General features: G+C 35.5%; 2 protein-coding genes and 2 long non-coding RNA genes across 7 annotated transcripts; 2 read left to right on the forward strand and 2 right to left on the reverse strand.

Moving 5' to 3' along the window:
- Window positions 1–878: 878 nt before the first annotated feature.
- On the reverse strand, window positions 879–1,740 carry LOC111793747. Its single transcript, XR_002814972.1, has 2 exons — window positions 1,473–1,740; window positions 879–1,270 (listed from the first exon to the last, which is right to left on the reverse strand). It is a non-coding gene; the product is annotated as an uncharacterized LOC111793747 (long non-coding RNA).
- Window positions 1,741–5,902: 4,162 nt separating this feature from the next.
- LOC111793585 (zinc finger BED domain-containing protein DAYSLEEPER-like) lies at window positions 5,903–9,858 on the forward strand. Of its 2 annotated transcripts, none has more exons than XM_023675536.1 (2): window positions 5,903–6,170; window positions 7,428–9,858. In XM_023675536.1, the coding sequence occupies exon 2, from the start codon at window positions 7,449–7,451 to the stop codon at window positions 9,588–9,590; it is 2,142 nt and encodes a 713-aa protein (XP_023531304.1). In that variant the 5' UTR covers window positions 5,903–6,170; window positions 7,428–7,448; the 3' UTR covers window positions 9,591–9,858. The 2 variants fall into 2 exon arrangements, with proteins under 2 accessions (XP_023531304.1, XP_023531303.1); XM_023675535.1 differs by lacking the exon at window positions 5,903–6,170 and adding an exon at window positions 6,753–6,902.
- Window positions 9,859–10,275: 417 nt separating this feature from the next.
- LOC111792975 (probable galactinol--sucrose galactosyltransferase 6) lies at window positions 10,276–14,282 on the reverse strand. Of its 2 annotated transcripts, none has more exons than XM_023674612.1 (6): window positions 14,136–14,282; window positions 13,975–14,030; window positions 12,459–13,852; window positions 12,139–12,348; window positions 11,368–11,502; window positions 10,276–11,125 (listed from the first exon to the last, which is right to left on the reverse strand). In XM_023674612.1, the coding sequence occupies exons 1-6, from the start codon at window positions 14,272–14,274 to the stop codon at window positions 10,507–10,509; spliced, it is 2,553 nt and encodes an 850-aa protein (XP_023530380.1). In that variant the 5' UTR covers window positions 14,275–14,282; the 3' UTR covers window positions 10,276–10,506. The 2 variants fall into 2 exon arrangements, with proteins under 2 accessions (XP_023530380.1, XP_023530382.1); XM_023674614.1 differs by having other exon boundaries at window positions 13,975–14,023; window positions 14,136–14,246.
- Window positions 14,283–18,858: 4,576 nt separating this feature from the next.
- Window positions 18,859–21,194, forward strand: LOC111793732. Of its 2 annotated transcripts, none has more exons than XR_002814970.1 (2): window positions 18,859–20,191; window positions 20,347–21,194. It is a non-coding gene; the product is annotated as an uncharacterized LOC111793732 (long non-coding RNA). The 2 variants fall into 2 exon arrangements; XR_002814971.1 differs by having other exon boundaries at window positions 20,877–21,194.
- The last annotated feature ends 259 nt before the right edge of the window (window positions 21,195–21,453 follow it).

The raw sequence follows: 21,453 nt of genomic DNA on the forward strand, positions 1-21,453 counted from the left end.
AAAAAAAAAAAAAAAAAAAAAAAAAAAAAAAAAAAAAAAAAAAATTAATAACGATAATCAAGGAGGTATTTTAATGAACCATATAGTGTGACAACGAATCATAGATCATGGATTGGAAATTGACAACACTATGTTATATTATAAGTTATGGAGGGAAAAAAAAAAGCTTATGATAAAGAGAAATAATTAAATTAATGGTAGATCCAAGTGAATGTATGACCTGTAAATGGGTATGGGGTATATTAATTACAAGAGTTGAAGCCCCTGTGACTCTGTGAGAACACCACCAACCCCATGAACCCAATCCCATCTGTCTATCTAAACTTATTAAAATACCGAAACCTTTTTGTTTTTATTTTCATTCATTACAAACAAATATATTTTTTAATAAACTTTATGCTATTAATATAACATTCAAAAGCATTTCGTGATCAAATTCGTAGCGCTGCAGGGTTTTACCCTTTGCTTCACGGGATGCTTATGAGGTAAGTTATTGAAGATCACATTTTTCAACACTTACTGGTTTTTAATTTTATTTTTACCAAATTTACACAATACTGAGATTAAAATTGAAGCAACCAAATTCAAAAACCCACAAAATTTAATTAACATTTGAATTCTGAGAATTTGATGTTTAGAATGTCAAACAAGCTAGGGGTATTTAATCATTGAATACAAATGGAAAATTGTAGAAATTCTAAGGATGGTGATGAACAAGGCTTATGATATGAAATTATGTACATAAAATTTAAATCTCCAATGAGTAATTGCCCAATTTCGCATAATTATATCCTAATTTCATCTGAAAAAGGACCAATGCATTAATGAAGAACTAAAGGAACAAAAGAGAGAGAAATTCAGAGTATGATAGGCGAAGATGAGAAGAACAAAAGGGTTTGTATTGGATGTGGCCTGAATTGATGGAAAGTTTGAGGCAAAAACAAGCCAATTAAAGGCCCTTCAGTTATGCAGTCAAAATACTCTTAAACATAGCATTGAATACAAGAGAATAATTTCATACATGACATTTACTCTGCTACTCAGATTAATCCTTCTCTAATAATTCAAGCCACCAACTCTTAGAAAAAAAAAACGATGGAATGAAATCTATGGCTGCAGTGAAGACAGATAAAACTGTTAGTTGATCCACGGGCACAGTAAAAGTACAGATCCATAGGCTCTGAAAGCCGCTTCAATTATATATAATAATAATCATATTCATCATCCGAAACCATTGCTTCAAACAAACCTCACACAAATCTGTTTTTGCCTGCTATGGAACATACACATGGGGTCACACCAAACTAATAATAATACTGATAATACACAAAAAGTAAAATTAAATAAACGAAAGCGGTGTTTGAATCCAGACATCAATGGAGAAGAACATTAGCGATTAAATCAAAATGAACCTAAAATGTGATCTAAAGAAAATCGAATGAAAATTGTAAGAAAGAGATGAGGAATGTTACCGATGGCGGTGGAGGATTGATTGCGGAGGCGGAATTTGGTTGGCCCTGTGTGTATCTTCCCACAGCTTTATTGAACCGCAAAAGAAAATGATGAACAAAAGCGCGATTTTAAGAGAGAGAAGAGCGAATCGGGCTCAAGAAGATGCAGTTCAAGAAAGCTGTGGAAGAATACGAACAGAGCCATGGGAATAAAATTAGGGCATCAAACCCTAGAACCAGAAAACGGGAGAGGAGCGGGAAAGAGAGAGTTAGGTTTTGGGGGAAGACGAAGGGCTTCCTATTTATAAGGGGAATAAGAGCGGTTTGCGGTCTGGTTTTTTTTTTTTTTTTTTTTTTTTTTTTTTTTTTTTTTNTTTTTTTTTTTTTTTTTTTTTTTTTTTTTTTTTTTTTTTTTTTTTTTTCTTCTTCTAACTCATCAATCCCGAGAAGAATATTGGGCCTAATTCTGGAGGATTACTCAGCTTTTTTCTTTTATTATTTTTTTAATTTTTTAATTTTTGGATCGGGTTTTTTATTTTTAAATTTTAATTTTAATTTTTATTTTTCTGGTTGCCGGCTGGCTGCCTGTTATGTTGCGCTGGCTAGTTTCGCGGGTAGTGAGCGATATTTTTAATATGGAATTTTAATTTTAAAAAATGAATAAAAATCTCACCAAATTCGCGTGGAACGACGTATGTTTGTTGTAGTATATCATAATTAAACGTGCGGCTGAGATGGCAGTTTTCCGGATCTAACGGTGACGGTTGGCGTTGTGGGGACATGGCGCTCGGTCCCACGATAGATCTGTCCGTTTCGATATTTAAAGTCTATCTTCACGCTCTCTTTTCAGCGCGTGGATACACCATCTGAGATTGAGAGGTGGCCTTAATGACCATCATGATTTCATGTGCTTATATCACTGTGATTGGGCTTCCACTTTTTTTTTTAAATACTTTTAAAAATTTTAATTATTTTATAAGAAATTAATATATTAAATTATTAAGATTGGAATAAAATCCACTCTCCAAATTTTAGAGACCAAAACTATATCCTTAAAAGTAATCAAAACTTTATTTAAATTTTAAATTCAATAATGTAGGAATAATTCATACAAAATGTTTGAACCTATATGTACTTTGATAGGAATTAATAATTCAGGCAAANTTTTTTTTTTTTTTTTTTTTTTGATACCAAATATTAAAAATATAGATTTATATTGACTTGCGGTACTATAGTAATCCCTTACACATGTCAGAGGTTTATTTTATATGGCGTCTCTATAAATCACAGGTACATGAATTAATCAAAACAATATGTATAATGAGAATGATCAAGATAAAAACTTATAAAAAAATTAATGTTACTATATGTACTAATAAAGCATGTTACTTGTCGGTGACTTAATCAATAAATTATGTGAGTGAGAACGAATCATGATTAAACGATACTAAAATATAATCCCTTAGGAGAGTGGGGGAGTGCGCGTGATTGATGAATTTGAAGAAGCATGGGTGGGGGAGTAAATACGGAAAAATAAAGGGATGAAAATGAAAATGAAAGGGGAGTGGTGGAGGGAATCACATGGGGTCGACCCCACAGTGGGAACATGTGTGCGTGTGACAGTACACCCCCGTCTTTCCAGGAACGGAGCTCTCTTTGTCGCTCTTCGGACCACTTATATAAATTAATCACCATTTTTCAAATAATACAAAACCAAAAATATTACTTTATAAACATTACATGCTAACAAACCCACCTATTACCGTATCAATTATCTTCATCTTTAGTGTATATATTATCTTTTAATTTTCGATCTACAGATTACAAATTTATAATTTTATTCTAAGTCGAGTATAACTCATTAATTAAGATATAAATCATTGTTAAGGATGAATGGTTCACTCCCACTTTAATATTTTTTAATACGAAAGAAAGAAATAAAAACTCCCTATCATATTTAAAAAAAAGTGTCACAAATTCATTATAATAACCAATTATATCAAATTGATACATGCCATTAATTGGTGCCATATATACGAGTAAAACATTTTTGTCTCTACTTATATGTATCATATATATTTTTAGAGATATCATCCAACATAGAATTGCTCAAAACAAAATGCTTAAGTTTTCTACTCATTCTATCATTAAGATCGTTTTCATTTTGATGTGATATCCATTTATTCATTTCCTTTTTTAATCAGGTGTCGTATCATTAAACATCCTTAAATAATCTTTCGTCGTTATTTTTTGTATTATAGAAATTATAGTTTTGTAAAAATGAAAAAACAAATAATAAAAAGGTGAAAGAGAAAGATGAAAGAAACGTTAGAGGTTAGTGGTGGGATTGCATTAAAATGAAATTAGGTGGCAGCTGGTAGCTGGCCAACACTAACTTAGTCCACTCTAATATTGTGTGTAGCTAATCGCATGCCTTTGTAAATGTTTTGTTTGATTTGATGTCACCGCCATTATTCAACTCCCCCCTTTCTTTTTTCTTTTAATAATGGACCCCTTTAATTTATAACCAAATAATTAAAATAATAATATTAATTATTTATCATTATTATTATTTTTAAAAAGCTTTCTTTCCTTGGAGTGGTTGGTGATGGACATGGACAGCTAATAACTCTTCCATCCCACCTTATTAATCTTGTTTTTTTTTTTTTTTCCAATTTAAACTAATTAATATTCACCCTTCATTTCCATTTTCTTTTTTTTGGCACTTTATCTCCGTAATAATTGCGTCATTACGAAAAAAAACCATAAATTAATAATTATAATAATTAAAATTTTAAATTATCATAAACATATCAATTTATTTCTCTAATATGTTTCCGTAAAAAAAAATTATTAGTTGACTCGCGAATTTTAATTAAAATTAATTTTAGATCTAATGAATATCTATTAACATAAAAATATTTGAAAAAAAAAAAAGAAAGAATTATGGAGTACAATAAAATTTTAATTCTTTTTTAATATTAAGATATTATTATAATGCAAATATTTATTTATTTATTTTATGGAAGACACATCGGCAAATCTCTAGGAATATAGAGGAATAGACGTTTTTTTTTTTTTTTTTTTGTTATTTCATTTATTGATTTCAATTTAGTGCTCAGTACATTTAATAAAATAGGCTACATTGTGCTGTCCAAAAACGAAAAAAATCCTAACGTTTGACTTTGTCCACGACAAAATTAATTAAGCTGATGCTTTTATGGTTGGTGGGAAAATTAAAACTCTTGATAAATATAATTTCTGTTTGGGGAGTAATTTGCGTCATAATACAAAAATTTTATTTTAATTATTTCGAATAAACAAATTAAATTAAAAATATTTATGTAAGTATTTTTTAATAGAGAAAGGGTAAGAAGAGAGGTGATTGGAGGGTTGTGGGTGCGCACGTGTGAAAGTGTGGGGACGGTTGCATGGAAATGCATGTATGTATATATATATAATTATACATCACTGACACTGTCTACCGAACACACATGCATAACAACCGTTGAATTATTTTTATATTTAACCAATAAAAAGAAAAAAGAATTAAAAAAAAAAAAAAAAAAAGAAGAAGAAAAAATTCCTTTTTTCTCGGCTTTCTTTTTGGTTCTTGACAAAATGAGATCACGACGCCCATGGAGGACACACACTCTTCAGCTTTAATTTTGAATGGAGATCATAGTGCTCTCTGCGGCTGCTGACAATTAATTCATTCCATTTTTATTTTATATACATATACGAAAGACTATACTAGTGTCGGGGCACTCGTAGCATTGTCATAAATAAGCTACGACGACGACACATAGCATATACCGCTCTAAGTTATCCCAACGTGTTACACTAGGTTGGGAGAATTTATCTTATATCATTGCATAATGTCTTGTCAGGGTTAACACGAGTTTTTTGAAATCACACGACAAAAAAAAAAAAATGCAACCATTCCAACGGTAACAAAATACAAAAAACTGCTCTGAATTTTGATATCGCTTCTCTCTCCTATGGATGGTCCCCATCGTCTACCATCGCCGTCGCCATCTATCATCGTTGTCTCTGCTGTGAGTCACCGACGTTATTGTCGTCTTCCCTTCTTTTTCCTCTTCTATCTACTTACTATTTATCTGAATTTTTGAATTTTTTTTATTTTTTACACAAGAATAATGGGAGAAGGAAGAAATGCACAGAGAAGAAGAGCAGAAGACTTGGATCGGTTCGGTTCTAAATCGGGCCCAGCCCAAGTTGAGCCCACTTCTATGTAGTCCATAATATTTGGTGGGCCTTTGTGTTTATGGACCCTGAGGTAGAGAGTTGTGGGCTTTCTGGTCCAGTTAGGAAAAATAAAAAATGGCCCAAAAATCAATTAATTCAACAATATTTTATTAAAAAAAGAAAAATAGAATAATTAAATTAAGGCCGATGGACCTGCCGCGAAGTCCAGTACTCATAAGAAGAAAAAAAAACCCAAAATTAAAAAAAAAAAAAAGAAAAGAAGGAAAGTCTTCTCCGAATCCTTATCTACGAAACTGAGTCCCTCTGCTAAAAACTAAGGTCCAATTAGCTTTCTCGGGTTAGTTTTGAAGCCCAATCTCCGATTCTCTCTCTTTCTCTCTAGTTCGGTGCTTATTTCCAGGCTCCATCGCTTGCCGGACCGGAAAGTCAAGCCAGGGCTAGACCAGACCAGCTCGGGTCTCTGTTCGTGGATCTCATTCGAAACCACGGGTAAAATCCGAGCTCTGTTTCTGACGATTTTGTAATCGATGAAGAATTTTCCTGTTTTCCTTGCCTGTATTCACTTTCAGTTTGATGGAATTTCGTTTTCTGGAGTTGTTAGTTTCGGAATTGTGTTGTGTTGTTTTGTTTTTGTTTCTGGTGATTTCGGGATGGGAAACAATTAAGGTGGAAGTCTTCGTTTCTTCTTCTGTTATTTGTTGGTCCGGAAATGAGGTTTTGTATTCGGTAATTCTGTGTTCAAAATTCAGTGTTTGGTGGGTTTTTCCATTAAAACCTGGGTAGCTGGGCTTGAAATGCCCAAATCTTCTTCAAACCCTAGATCTGAAAACTCGTCTCTTTTCGACTACTACTTCCTAGCCCATCTTAGATATATTTTTTTGTTATTACCCATTTTAGCCTCACGGTTCCTCCATGTGGACTACCGTGATTCGGGTGAAATCTCTCAAGTTTGAATTGTGAAAGTGGCTCTAGGTGGGCCGAATGTCTTTTCATAATAATTTGACCCGATTTTCTTTAGTGGGCCCGGGCTAAGCCCATTATTCGGGTTGGAGTTGGGATTTGTTTCTTGTTTAACCCTTTTTTTTAAAGACCTCTCTCTCTCAAGCCGCCTCTAAAACTGAGCTTGCCGGTTGGGCTTTGGGGACTTTCACAAATCTGATTGATATGACTATTGAGACGGATCTTCTTCGCTTCCCTATGCTTTCTGGGTTTGGGAAAATGGTATTTTTGCCTTTACTTTTGTTTTTTTGGGTTCGAGTCCGTCTTACTAATGTAGCCAATTCAACTCTGCCTGCGCTTGTTTCGTTCGGACCTGGGTTCGAATCCGACTTCCTAACGTGACAAATGGGCACATGGTTTATTTTGTTGTCGTCTCGATTGATTTGATTTGCTTTGTCTATTGAAATAGCGTATTATTCCACTCGCTCGGACTTCAGAGTGGGATTCTATCGATTATGCCTTCGATGCTTCATTGGCTGTGTCTAGTTTATATTGTTCTTACCACCCTATTTAATTCATTTGATAAGGGTAATGTAATAATAAATGGGTTGGAGGGAATGCATTGTGCCCACCTACTTAGATACGAGTTTTCTTGGCAAGCAAATTTTGTTGGCCATGCAATTTGATCCATGACTCGTGTTAAACATATATGGTATCATTTTAACTTGTTCAAATACCCATATTTCTGCTTTAAGAATGAGTGCATTCGATGTTTATTTATTTATTTATGTTTACTTTGCTGCACAGGAAATTGTCTTCCCATACGAAATGGCAACTCCTGATGAAGAAAACATGGCAACTCCGGGCAAAGAGATCGTGTTGGTTCATCATGATGAAGACCATAATATGACAACTCCAAATGGTGAAAACATGATAACTCATGAAGATGAATTAATGGAGACTCCCGATACAGACAAGCTGGGATCACCAGATGAACATAATGAGCTCGCTTTAGTCGAAGTACAGCCTAACAAGAGGAGGAAGAAGAAGTCTATTGTCTGGGAACACTTCACTATAGAGTCTGTGAGTGCTGATTGCAGGCGGGCGTACTGTAAACAATGCAAGCAAAGCTTTGCATATAGTACAGGATCGAAAGTTGCAGGCACTAGCCATTTGAAGAGGCACATTGCTAAAGGAACTTGTACTGCACTTTTGCGTGGTCAGGATAAGAATCAGTTGGTGGCTACATATACCCCACCTTCAAAAGGGACTGTTAGTGATACACCAAAAAGACGGTATCGAACTTCTAGCTCGCCTTATGTTATGTTTGATCAGGATCGTTGCCGTCAAGACATTGCCCGGATGGTCATCATGCATGACTATCCACTTCATATGGTTGAGGATTCTGGATTTGTATCATTTGTCAAAAACCTTCAGCCTCGATTCAACATGTTGAGCTTCAACACTGTTCAAGGGGATTGTGTTGGAACTTATTTAATGGAGAAACAAAATCTAAGTAAGTTTATAGAAGCTATCCCGGGACGTATATGCCTTACCCTTGATATGTGGAGTTCTAGTCGATCAGTAGGTTACGTGTTTATTATGGGTAGTTTTATTGACAGTGAATGGAAGTTGCATAGACGGGTTTTGAATGTTGTAATGGAACAATATCCAGAATCACCTAATGCACTTAGCCATGCCGTTGCTGTATGTCTCTCTGATTGGAGATTAGATGGGAAGTTATTCTCTCTTACGTTTAATCTACAGAATGAAGCTGCCCTTGACAATCTCAGGCTCCTAGTTGCCATTAAGAACCCCCTTATTCTCAATGGTCAATTTTTGGTTGGAAGTTGTATTGCCTGGACTTTAAGCGACATTGCAAAAGATGTATTAGATGCAGGAGAAAATACAATAAGGAAAATTCGGGATAGCGTGAAATACGTGACAACCTCCGATTCTCACGAGGAAAAGTTTTTAGAGCTAAGGCAACAACTTCAAGTGCCAAGTGAGAGAAATCTCTCCCTTGATGATCAAATGCAATGGAATACAACCTATCATATGTTGGTGGCTGCTTCAGAGATGAAAGAAGTATTTTCTTGTTTGGGTACCTCTGATCCTGATTATAAGGAAGCTCCATCAATGGAAGATTGGAAGTTGGTTGAAATTCTCTGCACATACCTGAAACTTCTTTTTGATGCAGCAAACATCCTTACCACCACAACTCACCCAACTGCTATAACCGTCTTTCATGAAGTGTGGAGAATTCATTCGGAGTTGTCTCGGGCAGTAACGAGTGAGGATCCCTTCATAAGCAACCTTAGTAAAAGGATGCTTGAAAAGTTTGATAAATATTGGAAAGATTGTAGCTTAGTCTTGGCAGCTGCTGTAGTGATGGATCCACGGTTCAAGATGAAGCTTGTTGAGTTTAGTTTCACCAAAGTCTATGGTGAAGAAGCTCCTGCATACATTAAGGTTGTTGATGATGGAATTCATGAGCTCTTTGATGAGTATGTGGCACTGCCTCTACCCTTAACCCCAACCTATGCCGAAGATGGAGGTGCTGATGGTAATATGAAGGCAGAAGATTCCCAGGGAAATCTTCTGTCAGACAATGGATTTACAGATTTTGATGTCTACATCATGGAGACGACTAGCCATCAAACGAAATCAGAGCTCGATCGGTATTTGGAAGATTCTTTGTTACCCCGTGTGCAAGATTTCGATCTATTGGGATGGTGGAAATTGAACAAGTTCAAGTATCCTACTCTTTCAAAGATGGCTCGTGATATCTTGTCTATTCCAGTTTCTTCACTTCCTCCCGACTCTGTATTTATAACCAAAAGGAAGAAATTGGATCCGTATCGAAGCTCCTTGCGTCCCGAGACGGTGGAAGCGATGATATGTTCCAAGGACTGGATGCAGTCTGGATTAACCGAAGTGTCTAATGCCCTGGTAAGAATGGAATATTAGTCTTTGTTTAGGTCTGTTTAGCTTTTGTTCATAAGTTGCTATGTGACATCTCTCTTTAGGTTCTACTTTGGTATTAGGTTAACAGTTCTTGTACCATTTAAGGCAATTGTAATTCATCCTTGAAACTAGATTCTAGAAAATAGTTTTAACTCTGTGATCATATGTACTACTTTCTAGGAATCGTTCGGTACACCTTGTTCAAGAATTGCCGTAAATTATTGAGCTAATGTTGTCTTATATGTATATCACATGCTTCATACATTTCTCATTTGGCGTCTTATGGAATTCATATGTCGAACTACGGGACATGGAGTTAAAAAAAAAACGTTTTTACATCTCACCATGTTTGAATTTCGACCTCCATAATTATGATATTATGATATTATATTACATCTCACCATGGTCTAGGATGAATTTAGTTGATCTTTTTTTGGAGGAACAAATGATGATACAGAAAACCTATCACATCAGTTCGATGATCACTTGCCGTTCACGGATTAGCTGTACCCACACCTACCTTTTCTTTTTTGGATCAATATAAGCAATATAACTCAAGAATCCCATCGTTTGAGGCACTAGAAAGGTTCTTCATGTTCGATTATGTTTAGGTCAGGATTGCTGTTAATAAAAAATGTGGCCCATGGATAAAGAGAGAGCAATTAAGAAAACTAGTTCACTTAAATAGTATCCCGTTAGTAACTTAATATTTCTATTATTTTAAGGAAAAAGGTTCCCAAAGTTGTCTAATTATTGATAAAATAACATAAGAAAGTTATTTAGAATCAATTCGGCACCAAATACTTCACGACTCCATCCCAAAACAGAGGCAGACGGCAGAGTTTTGTCATGGTCGAAAGGAATCCTATAACCGGCTGCCAATGATACGATCGGTAACAAAACAATACAGCGAAAATATTCATAACTCTATTTTAACGTCGTGAACTTTGAGTTCGCCTTCAGGCATTTTGTCAATTCCGAAAGTCACCAAACCGGACTCAGAATCATAACCAAATTCAACAACGCTTGAATCCACCGTGCACCGCCGTGGCTTTGCCGACGAGTACGCTCCAAACCGCCCACGCCCTTTCACTTCCAAGTGAACAATTCCGCCGTCAACCTCCTCAGCCCCACCTTTTACTTCGTATTTCAACCCTTCAATTGCACCACCGGCGTTGAACATATCAATGAGTCCAATGGGAGCGAAACTGAAGCCAGGGGCCAAAAGCTTGATCGGTGTAATGGTGAAGATGTCGAACTCAAGGACTTTAAGAGAAACGGGGAGTGCTGAATTGTAAGGTAGATTGATGAGGTCGCCGGAGCGGTAGCAGTAGAAGGCGCAGTCGCCATTCCAGCCCGGATCCGCTGCGGCTTCAGAAATGTGATGAACATCACGTCCTTTGACGTAACCAGAGATGGCGTCGGAGTTGGTGTCGTGGAAAGTGTTCCTTCTTTCTTGGCTGTTCCAGGCGGCCCCTTGGCAATTGTAGATGCCGATGACGCCAGTGTGCTTGTTCAAATTCCATATCTTTAGCAAGCTGAAAGTGGTACGAAAGACCAAAGTCAAATTCTGGTGAGAAAATGCCGCAAAAAGCGAAGAAAAGAACAAACTATTGAATGATATCCCTACTTTTTTTTTCTCTTAATACATTCTAAAGCCGCCAACATCATTATCTCGAAGGCATAAAAACAGCCACCAAACACCATGAAATTGTGGGTTCCATTCCCATAAAGTGAAGGGGGAAAGAGAGGAAGTCAAATCCAAAACAAAAACACTCACCTAACGCCGTCTCGTGCTGGATCTGAGAATAAACAGTCCCTCGTTGGCCGCCCGGGCAAGCGTGCTCTGAGCACCGAGCCATCAGGCAACACTAGTTTCTTTAGAAGCTCGAAATTGTGCTTCCCCGGGGCATCACTGATGGCAAAAAGCAAGTAAAATCAAGATTAACATGTTTGAAAGTTTAAATTCGATCCTGAACTTTATAGTTTTGCACATAAAAAAGTTCAAATAGTTACCTAAGCTTTTTTATTTTTGGTTTTTTTCCAACAAATGCATAGTCAAACTTTGACAAATGAAGAATATAATCGATGCTTTATCGATTCTGCCGTATCAATAATGCTACCTCAAATTTTATAAGTTCGTGTCCAACATCTCTAAACTTTATTAAAGAATGTAATAGATTCGAATGTAATAGATTCGTCATGATAAAGCTCCCCAAAAGATTATGTCTAACTTTACCACTTAAATGGTCCTTGTGTTTAATATAGATATGATTCCTATTATTAACTCATATTGGTTAGCTCAACTCGAGCACTTTTAAGCAGGGATCCTTTTCTAGATTAAAAGTTTGACAAGATTATAATGATTTAACAAATTGTAAAGTATGTTTTGGCTTAACCAGTGAGACACCAACTTCACTACTTCATGGATCTCCTCAAAACCTAAGAAATTTATGAACTCATGAAAAGAATTTGCGGCAGAAAGAAAGTATACTTAACTTCAAATCTCAATAAATTGAACAAATTGACCAAAGACGAGTGATGGTCTAACCTGACATAAACAGGGCCACCGCTAATGGCCCTAGCGGAAGCGTGGTACTCGGCGGCGGGATGAAGGGAATGGAACATGTCCCAATCAGGCTGCATAATCTCCCCAAGAAAAACGCTGTTGTAAGCCACTGCTGCGATGTGGATCGTGTGGGACACCGGATCTCGCGGGTAGAAATCATCGGAAGCTCTCACAACCGCCGTCTGTTTCGCACTGAAATTAAACGCAACCACAAACCAAAGACGTTTCACTACATTTTGCCCAAATCTTAAGCAAATCGAAACAAAATTTCAACAAGAAATTGAGAGTTTCTGTTTACTAACCAGTAAAGTGCATCTGTATTGTGGCTCATACACGCAATGATGTCGTTGTCTGCAAAATTTTTGGCCACCGACGCGTCCAGAGCCTGGTGATACTGCCGAGTCAACTCCACTCGGCCACCGAACCCAGCGCCTAGAGTCTCCAATATGCACTGTACGTCCACTTTGACTCCGTCGATTCCGGCGGAGGCGAGATAACTATGGAGTTCATTGTAAAATTTGAAAATGTTCTTAGGGTTCACCAACCCCAATCCTTGCAGAGCCAATGCGTCGTTTTTCCATGTTGGCTCATTCTCAGTAACGCCTTTCGATACGTTTGGATACTGCATCAACGATCCGTAGTCCTCCATATCCTTAACGCCTGTGCGAAGTCCTCCCCAATACCCGGTAATCGCGTGCCATACGTACACATACTTCAGTCCGTACTTGTTCTTGGCGATCTTCGCGATGTTCTTGATCCCTTCCGTCGGATTCTCCTTGTTCTGGAACTTCGAGTTCTCTCTGATTCCCGTCAGTCTCTGCAATGGCGGCTGCTTCGGCTTTGTTTCCCCTTCTTCCTCGTTCTCCTCCTGCGGATCACCGCCCACCGATTGCCAACCGTCGTCGATAATGACGAACTTCGGCGGCGTATCGCTGGAGGAGAGAGACTCCAGTCCCGCTTCGACGCCGTCTTGAGTAACCTCCTGGTAGAAGGCGTCCCATGTACACCAACCGAAATAGTCAATTATTGCAGGCAGTTTCTTCTCTTGCCGCAATCGAAAAGTCTTGAGGTGGAGTTTAACGGCTCTGACCGCGTCGGCGATCGCGTCAAACGGATCGGTTCCGGCGTGGATGAACAATGAGTGCGTAAACGACGACGCTTTGGTGTCTGCATCACCACTTTCTAGGCAAAGCTCGAGCTCGTCCTGTCCGTTGCCTTGAAGACAGGCACGGAACGAACCTTCGATCAGAGGGAGAAAAACTGTGTATATGATCTGATTCTCTTCGTTTCCATCGTCCGATTCGAGGTGGGACCCATCCTTCGTCTCCAGTAACAGAAATTGCGTCTCTAATGGAATCTCCTTCCCTTTGTCGCCCATTTTCTGGGCCATCCACCACAACTTGAACCGGAAACATGCCATGAACCGGACATCCCGTAAGGTTCCCAACGGAACCACCTGACGACTCTGCTCCTCCTCAAAAACCGCCCCAAGGAATACTCCTTCTACCGGTCCGGACGACGAACCGGACGTCGCGATTACATTATCCGGTACTCCCGTCAGGATCGTCCGGTCTTTCACGATGAGCTTCCGGTCGGAGATCCGGATAGCCGGTTTGATCGTCATTACTCCTGTTAATAAATCTCCTTCTAGTTCTTTTTCGTTCGAGTTTCTAGTTTGATTATTCGCCTCGCGTTTCTACATTTTCAGATTTGTACCGTCCAATATCAGATTACAGATGGTATGAGAAATCCGAAAATAGAGACTTAAATTCGTTTATCCATATCCAAATTAGTTCAGAGTTCATTTAATTAGTTTACCTTGAATGCTTCCACCGACAATCGCCGGCGCCTCGAAGATGTGCAAATTCTAAGATATGAAAACAAATGGAAAAATCATCATCAGTTTGAGAGACACGATTTTCTCCGGAAACAAACATCGAAACAAACAGAAACAGAAGAAAATACGGAAAATATAATACCAGAAGCAGAGTCGTTCTTCCTTACTCTCAGCAAACTGAAATCAGAAGAAATCAACGACGGGAATGCAGATAAACGAAAGAAACGAGACGTATTTATAGTGAGAAATGGCGAATTAAACAACGAACGATTTAACGCCATGGCTAGCGACGTCCTTCTTGTTCTAAACCTTTTCGTCTTCCAATGAGCTTACGTTTATTCTTTTTTACAGAGTCATCCAACGGCACAGAAATATCCGCCCTGGTTAATCGGTCACTTCAACGGCCGATGAGAAAGCCACGTTGATCCATGTTTCTCCAATAGAAGATCTGGATCCTTTAGAACACAATCCGCTAAAGTCACTGGGGGTTCACAGGTATTTCCGTCAAACCATACGCGAATCACGACACGTGGATTAAGCTAAGAACGTGGGATTCTGAATTTAACTAACGGCCTCTCACACGTGTTACTATGTGCTTGGTTGAGCCAATTAGTGTATTTTACTGTCGTGTTAATCGTTATCCATGTGCAATAATTAAATGTGCTGACCTGTCTCCACATACTCAATTTTTGTCGTCTTTTTTTGACAAAATTATGACCGTAGATCGTATTGCCATTCGTGATTACCACGTCACAGGTCATTTAAGATATTTTACTCATCAGAAAATTTTCTTTAAAACTAATTTAAATTTCAAACAAAAATACGTAAATTATTTATTATTATTTTTTAAATAACATGAAAGACAAATTTAATTATATATTTGATTAAGAGATTATAAATTTGAATTTATTAGCTAAATAAAAAATAAAATTTAGAGTGAAAAAGTAAAAAAAAAAATGTAATAATTTTTAAAAAAATATTCCAAAAAACAGGCCGACACCAAACTTTGTCACATATGTCGTAGTTTCTATGGGAGTATACGAGTTGGGTAATTATCAAATTAAAAAATAGCCATTGTTTTTTCCTTTATTTTCATCTAAGCAACAGAAAAGTGACTGTGACATTTAACAAACCAATAAAATATTTTCATATAATAAGGTGAAAATTTTCTAATTTTTATATATAATAAGGTGAAAATGCATATGACTAAGCAGCCACGGTTTATGAGCCAAATGGCCACTACCTAATTTATAAAATTCATGCGTGGTCCATGCACGTGGTTGCTCACACGTGCACGGCTAATTGTGGTTGGAAATTTTTGTACTTATTTTAATTTTTTTAATATTAAATACTAGTTATGCTAGTGCATATTTGTACAATAAGACTAAACTGAAGAGTTTATTTTATAGAGTTACAAATAATTGAACATTTTAAATAATTTTAAATTAATTGGGTGACTATATGATTGTGATGTATGTTTTATATAAAATGTTTTTGGTCTCTTTCGATGTCGGCTAGATAATAAAATTATTTATAGACAGTGAAAAAAGTTAGACGATTGAATTTATAATATTAATAATTGTCTAAATCAAAATGACTTGGATCACCTTCCAACAAAATTATGAATGATTGATTTTTTTTAATGTAAACCAAAATTCAATTTTAGTTTGTAGAGTAAGTGATGATTAACTTAAAAGCGAAAAAAAATTATCAAATTATAAACTTGAGTTGTTAATTAAAAACTATAAATTAAAAAAATATTTAACAATTCAAGTGAAAATTGGTCACGTTTTAAATATTAAATTCGAATAATTTAAATGTTTGTTTATCTATTTATTGAGATTACGATTTTATTTTTAAATGCAACTTTTTTATTATTAAAAAATTATTGAAAAAATTAAAATTTCCTTTCTGTCCCTATGTTTTCGATATAATTATTTAAAAAAAAATTAGGAAGATTTATATTTTTAAGTAAAGGAATAATATGAAAAGTCATTTCATTTAACTAAAAAAACATAAACTGTCGTGTCAATAAAAGAGATTTTTTAATAACTTGTTTGAAAAAACTACAGCCAAATCATGAATTTTATGAAAGTTTTTTAAATTATTTGTTTTTTTATTATTATTCGTTAATTTTTTTTTTTTCTCAACTTTTATTTTTCACTTTTCTATTTTTTTTTTAATGTTTTTTATTCCTTTTTAAATATGATTTTTTTTTCTTTCAATTATTTGTGTTTTAACATTGTTTTCCTCTATTTTATAACTCTTTCTTCTATTATTTGTATTTTGTCTTTGGTTTTATCAAATCATTTTTAGTTATTTATTTTTTATTTTATTTTCCAATATATAAAAATTATTTTTATCTATCAAATATTTAATATATAACAGAAACGAAAGGAGAAGACAATAAATTATAATAGATATATTTTAGGTTGGAAAAAGTGAAATAAATCAATTATATCTAATTTTTTAGATATAACATGCCATACTAATTATTTGCTATTACAAGTTGGCACAGTTTTATTGAAATTATTTATTTGATAATAATTATTAATATTCATGGTTAAATAAATTCAATACTCTAAAATTTAAGGTAGGTTGTTTATGATATACTTAAAGTTACAGTTATTTAATAATTTTGACTTAATAAAAATAATCTAACTAACGTTAATTAAATAATTTTATAGAAGTAATTAAATAAAATAAAAATATTATTTATTTATTTATATGAAATTCTAACATTATTTTATTCACATAGTTATTTAATTCTAGATTTTAATGATGGGAAGCATATTATGGGAATATACTTTTTACCATTTCTGAATATTTATAGTTTTATTTTATTTTCAAATAAAACCAATACTCTTATTTTCTTATGCATATGAAATATAAGATTAAATCTCATATATCTATGACACGTATTTTATGTTAGTTGAATTATATTCTTGTGAACAATGCTCTAAAATTTGGTTGTATCAATCATCATTAAATTTTTAAGGTAAATAAATAGTTATAAATTTGATTAACAAATATTTACTTTTTAGAAAATATCATTCACTCACCTAATCTCTCTGAAAAAAATCAATGGTTAGGTAACAGTAATTTTCAATACTTTACTTTTTCTTTTTCACTAGGGCATGGTTAAAACAGTAATTTTTTGAAGGATGGTTGAACTTGGAAGCGAAGAAAAGCCGAAGGTGAGGGGTAAGGCTAAGCCAATGGTGATGGAACGGTGACGTTTCTTGGGTTAAAGGAAGTTGGTCCGTCGGCAGTTAAAAAAAAATGTTCAAAGTGTGGGTCCCACTCTCAGACAAGTGGGTGACAAGTGGTTAACAGTGAGTGAATTACTCAACCATTTTTTTGAAAAAGTAAAAAGTACTTTCCGTCTTAAGACTTTATATTGCGGACCATCGTACCTTTCCTAAGACTCGGTTGTCGGGTAGTGGGCTGAAAAGCTAACAAAAAAGGCCCACTACTCAACCCTGGGCCTTCCAGCCCATTATCACACTTTTGGTGGCGGCCGTCGGCCGCGAAGTCTCCGGCGGGAACCTTTTATTTGCTGCCCAAAAGCCTTTTGTGCTGATGGGAATCCACCATAATCGTGAGTCATCCAACAGGTATGTCTATGTCTTGTTCAAATTGGGTTGAATAAATTTTTTGGATCAAGGGGAGTTAATTAGACGACGGGTAATTCAATCCTCTATTTTCGAGTTTAATTTTTTTAAGAAAATTTTTAAACGACAAAAATTGTTGTTATTGCATATTAAAAAAAGACAACTTTCGACTGGTGGGGTAGATGACGATGAGCTAAACTATAGACATATACAGGATTGCTGGTGTAAGTAAATTTACCTGCCTCACAAACCGAAGATATAGTGAGAAGATATGGCTTGTGATTTTGCGAAGTGGCACGATAGCAGACAACAAGACAACTTTTATATATATATATATATATATATATATATATATATATATATATCAACTTCTCCTTACCCAAAGTTATATACTGTGAGCCGTTGTTATTTCTCTCTTGTTGGCTTATATAACGTCTCTTCCAAAAATCTATTTTTCGAAAATTTCTCTCTGCCCTCGTTTTCTAAAACCTTATCTTAAAATCGAAGCCAGAGGCTTGAGCATAAGTCGTTTGACCGTAGGTGATGCAATAACGAATTGGCTTAACTCACTTGTCGTTGGAAAGCGAGTGCCGCACAATCGCAAGTCCGCTACCATCAAAAGTGCGATTGTGACAAGTGGTTATATATATATATATATATATATATATATATATATATATATATATATATATATATATATATATTTTTTTTTTTCAATTCGGATTGGGACACACTGGTCTTAAGCATACTAAACTTGCAGTAGACCCGACCCATTTGCTCCCTATAAAACAAAATCTAACCTTACATTATAACCTATCTAACCCAGCTCAACACCGATGCTTCAGGTTGGGTCGGTTTGAGTTGTCGATTTCATTGTATATCCCTATTTTGCACTTTAATATACGTAAACTTGTAGAAAAAAAAATTAAAAAGCTTATAGACAATCTATAAAGTAAAGTGTAGTAAAGTGTAGATAGCCGATTTTTATATGTATATTGATAGTAATACATTTTTTTTTTTTTTACTTTTCTATAAAAGTTAAACGTCCTAATGTTATTTTCAAAATTTTATGGATAAAAATTATGGTAATAATTTTTTTTATTTTTTTCATAAAAAAGTTAAGGAATGTTAATATTTTTTTTTTTTATATTTAAAAATATTTTTAAAACACGTGACAAATGACCAAATTGAACCGAAGTATATCAATTGTATTCCCGCCATCGGGCCATTCGGACGCGTTTTGGCGCGAAATTTCGGGATTTCATTCTTTTCTTCTTCCTCTTTCAACTGAGTATCTTCTTTTATCCACCGTTCTTCATTTTGCAGCAATGTCCGTCATCTGAAACCGTGTCGAAGAAATTAATACGCTGAATTGTTTCTGGAGTTAAAGCAAACAGCCACTTGTCTACTCAACTCATTTACAACTCCAACAGGTTTCTAATGCTAATCATACTTCAATCGAGGCCGCAGCGCAATCTTAGACATAGAAATGTAAGGATTACTTCGATTCATACTTTTCATTGGTTGACTGCTTTCTTCGAGTTACTGAGTTGCAGTTCTTTTTCCCTCTTATTTAAACTCGGTTCAGCTGTTTATCGAGATTGCGAGTATCACGTAGTTGATTTAACTATAATTTTTGGGCCTATTACTTACTTGCTTTCAATAGGCTGATTTCCTGGAAGCGTTCCTCTGTTAAGGAATGAGTGAATTGAATGGGTGGTTTATCTTGCGCCTACCATTATCATTATAGGGTATCTTCTCAAGTATGAACAAAATGAGTTCACGGAATCACTATGAACACATTGCACTGTACTTTGTTCAATATATTGTATCATTAATCATAAAGCAGGTTCACAATATCTCCTCCGCTAGTTTTGTCCAAGGTACTCATTGATCTGTTTCTATTGCCTTGAATGTTTGAACTGTTTCTATTGCTTTGAACACAATGGAATCCTGCAGCAATGAGAATAGGATTTTCCCATATGATGCATGCCAAAGGTCATTTAAATCTGTCTTAGAAGAAGTCCAATTAGAGCTAGAAAAAGCTGTCTGCTAATTATGATGATGTATTGTATAGTTTGAGGAAAATTTTATGGTTTTTAAGATCTGTCTTAACATGTAAGTGCTGATTTGCCTATTCAGCATCATTTGCATCCTGCTATCCTTCCCTTGCTGTCACCAACGAGTTAGAACGCACTACTAGCAGATATTATCTACTTTAGTTCGTTACGTATAGCTGTTAGTTTCACGATTTTAAAACGCGTCTGTTAAAGAGAAGTTTCCACACCCTTATAAAGTATGTTTCATTCCTCTGAATCTCACAATTTTGTATTAGTCCAAGCTCACCACTAGCAAATATTGTCCACTTTGACCAGTTACGTATTACCTTCAGCCTTATGGTTTTAAAATACATCTACTAGGGAGAGGTTAAACACCCTTATAAGAAATGTTTCGTTTCATTCTCCAACTGACGTAGGATCTCACACTTATGATATTTAATTGGACTTCAAGGAAATAGACGGAGTCCAATCAGTCAATCACATCAGCTATGCACAAGTTCTTGGTAATATCTCACATGGACAAGGTATCACCTCTTTTTTATTCAGTTGTAATGTACGCTTTAGTTGCAGTACGGTTTTCTTTGACAATATGTTTCGACAGATTGCATTCCAAAGGAAATGCACGAATATTTTGAAATTGAATTTTCTTCATTTATACCTCCAGATACTCTTCTTGCAGCTATTAAATTATGTATAAAAACAGTGTTCAAATAACCTAGAGACATGGATTGCAATAGCAAAGGGTTTGATGGAGAGCAGGAATTTTTTCCCGTTGAAAACCAAGTCAGAGACGGCAGGGGTGAATGGCATATGCCATCTCCTCTCCTAATCCTTTTGTTGTATGCTCTTTTAAAAACTTGTGTGGCTCTCCACTGGAAAAGTTTGAGCTTGAATCTGCTGTCCAAGTTTGGAAGCCGTTTTATACTTCTGTGAACATATTGCAGCTTGAGAATTCCTCAAGTATCAGTTTCACTGAGGATTTGGCTTGTTAAGCAGATGCCTCAATCAAAACTTCAAAAGAGATAGTTTGTAATAGCTAAATCTACCGGATATGGTTCGTTTTGGACCGTTACATATTATCGTCAGCCTCACAGTTTTATAACGCGTCTTTTAAGGAGAGGTTTTCGCATTCCTATAAGAGCGTTTGTTTGCCTGTCAAACCGATGTGGGATCGCACAGTGATGGGCGTGAACTGTTATATGGTTGCAGGCTTGTTGGCTGTTGAACAATGCCCTGTAATAAAACGAGCACAGGACTCTCTAGAGTGGGTAATGATTCAGAGGAGAGACAGGGCACCCAAACTCCTAAAGACCAAATCTAATGGCAAAAGCACACACAAACTAAGCAATTTTGTAAATGGATTGCCTTTCTCAGTTAGCATTCGCTTCGTATAATAGCTGCTGACATAAGTATCCTGTCTTTTACGGCATGCTTGGTAATTATTTACTACATGTTTAGTGTTTGACCCCGCATTCGCAGATAATGAATGTACAGAACAAAATTAATTTTATATTACCATTTCTGTGCCTCTCTTGTTAATTAATTGGTTTTTGTAATGAAACTTAATTAATTACTCAATCATCAATTGTAGATTCAACCAAGTTTTAGCTCAAGACTGAAATGAAAATTAAATTTGATCCCCTATTTATTAATTTACCAAAATTTAACGATGAATTAAATAGAAAATTCGTAAATTTGAATGGTCATAGGGCGGGACGAGGTAGAGATAGCTTTTCCATCTCCATTCCAGCCCGCCCGCCATTTTTTTAATTTCTGTTTCCACGAA

This window comes from Cucurbita pepo, chromosome LG04 (genome assembly GCF_002806865.2).
Source record: "Cucurbita pepo subsp. pepo cultivar mu-cu-16 chromosome LG04, ASM280686v2, whole genome shotgun sequence".
Taxonomy (NCBI): Eukaryota; Viridiplantae; Streptophyta; class Magnoliopsida; order Cucurbitales; family Cucurbitaceae; genus Cucurbita; species Cucurbita pepo.

Coding starts and splice junctions, on each gene's coding strand:
- LOC111792975 (XM_023674612.1), bottom strand. CDS start 14,274: ATGGCGTTAAATCGTTCGTTGTTTAATTCGCCATTTCTCACTATAAAT. Junction 14,031..14,135: donor GAAGAACGACTCTGCTTCTG/GTATTATATTTT, acceptor ATTTGTTTTCAT/ATCTTAGAATTTGCACATCT. Junction 12,349..12,458: donor AATACAGATGCACTTTACTG/GTTAGTAAACAG, acceptor GTTTAATTTCAG/TGCGAAACAGACGGCGGTTG.
- LOC111793585 (XM_023675535.1), top strand. CDS start 6,846: ATGACTATTGAGACGGATCTTCTTCGCTTCCCTATGCTTTCTGGGTTT. Junction 6,903..7,427: donor TTTCTGGGTTTGGGAAAATG/GTATTTTTGCCT, acceptor TTTGCTGCACAG/GAAATTGTCTTCCCATACGA.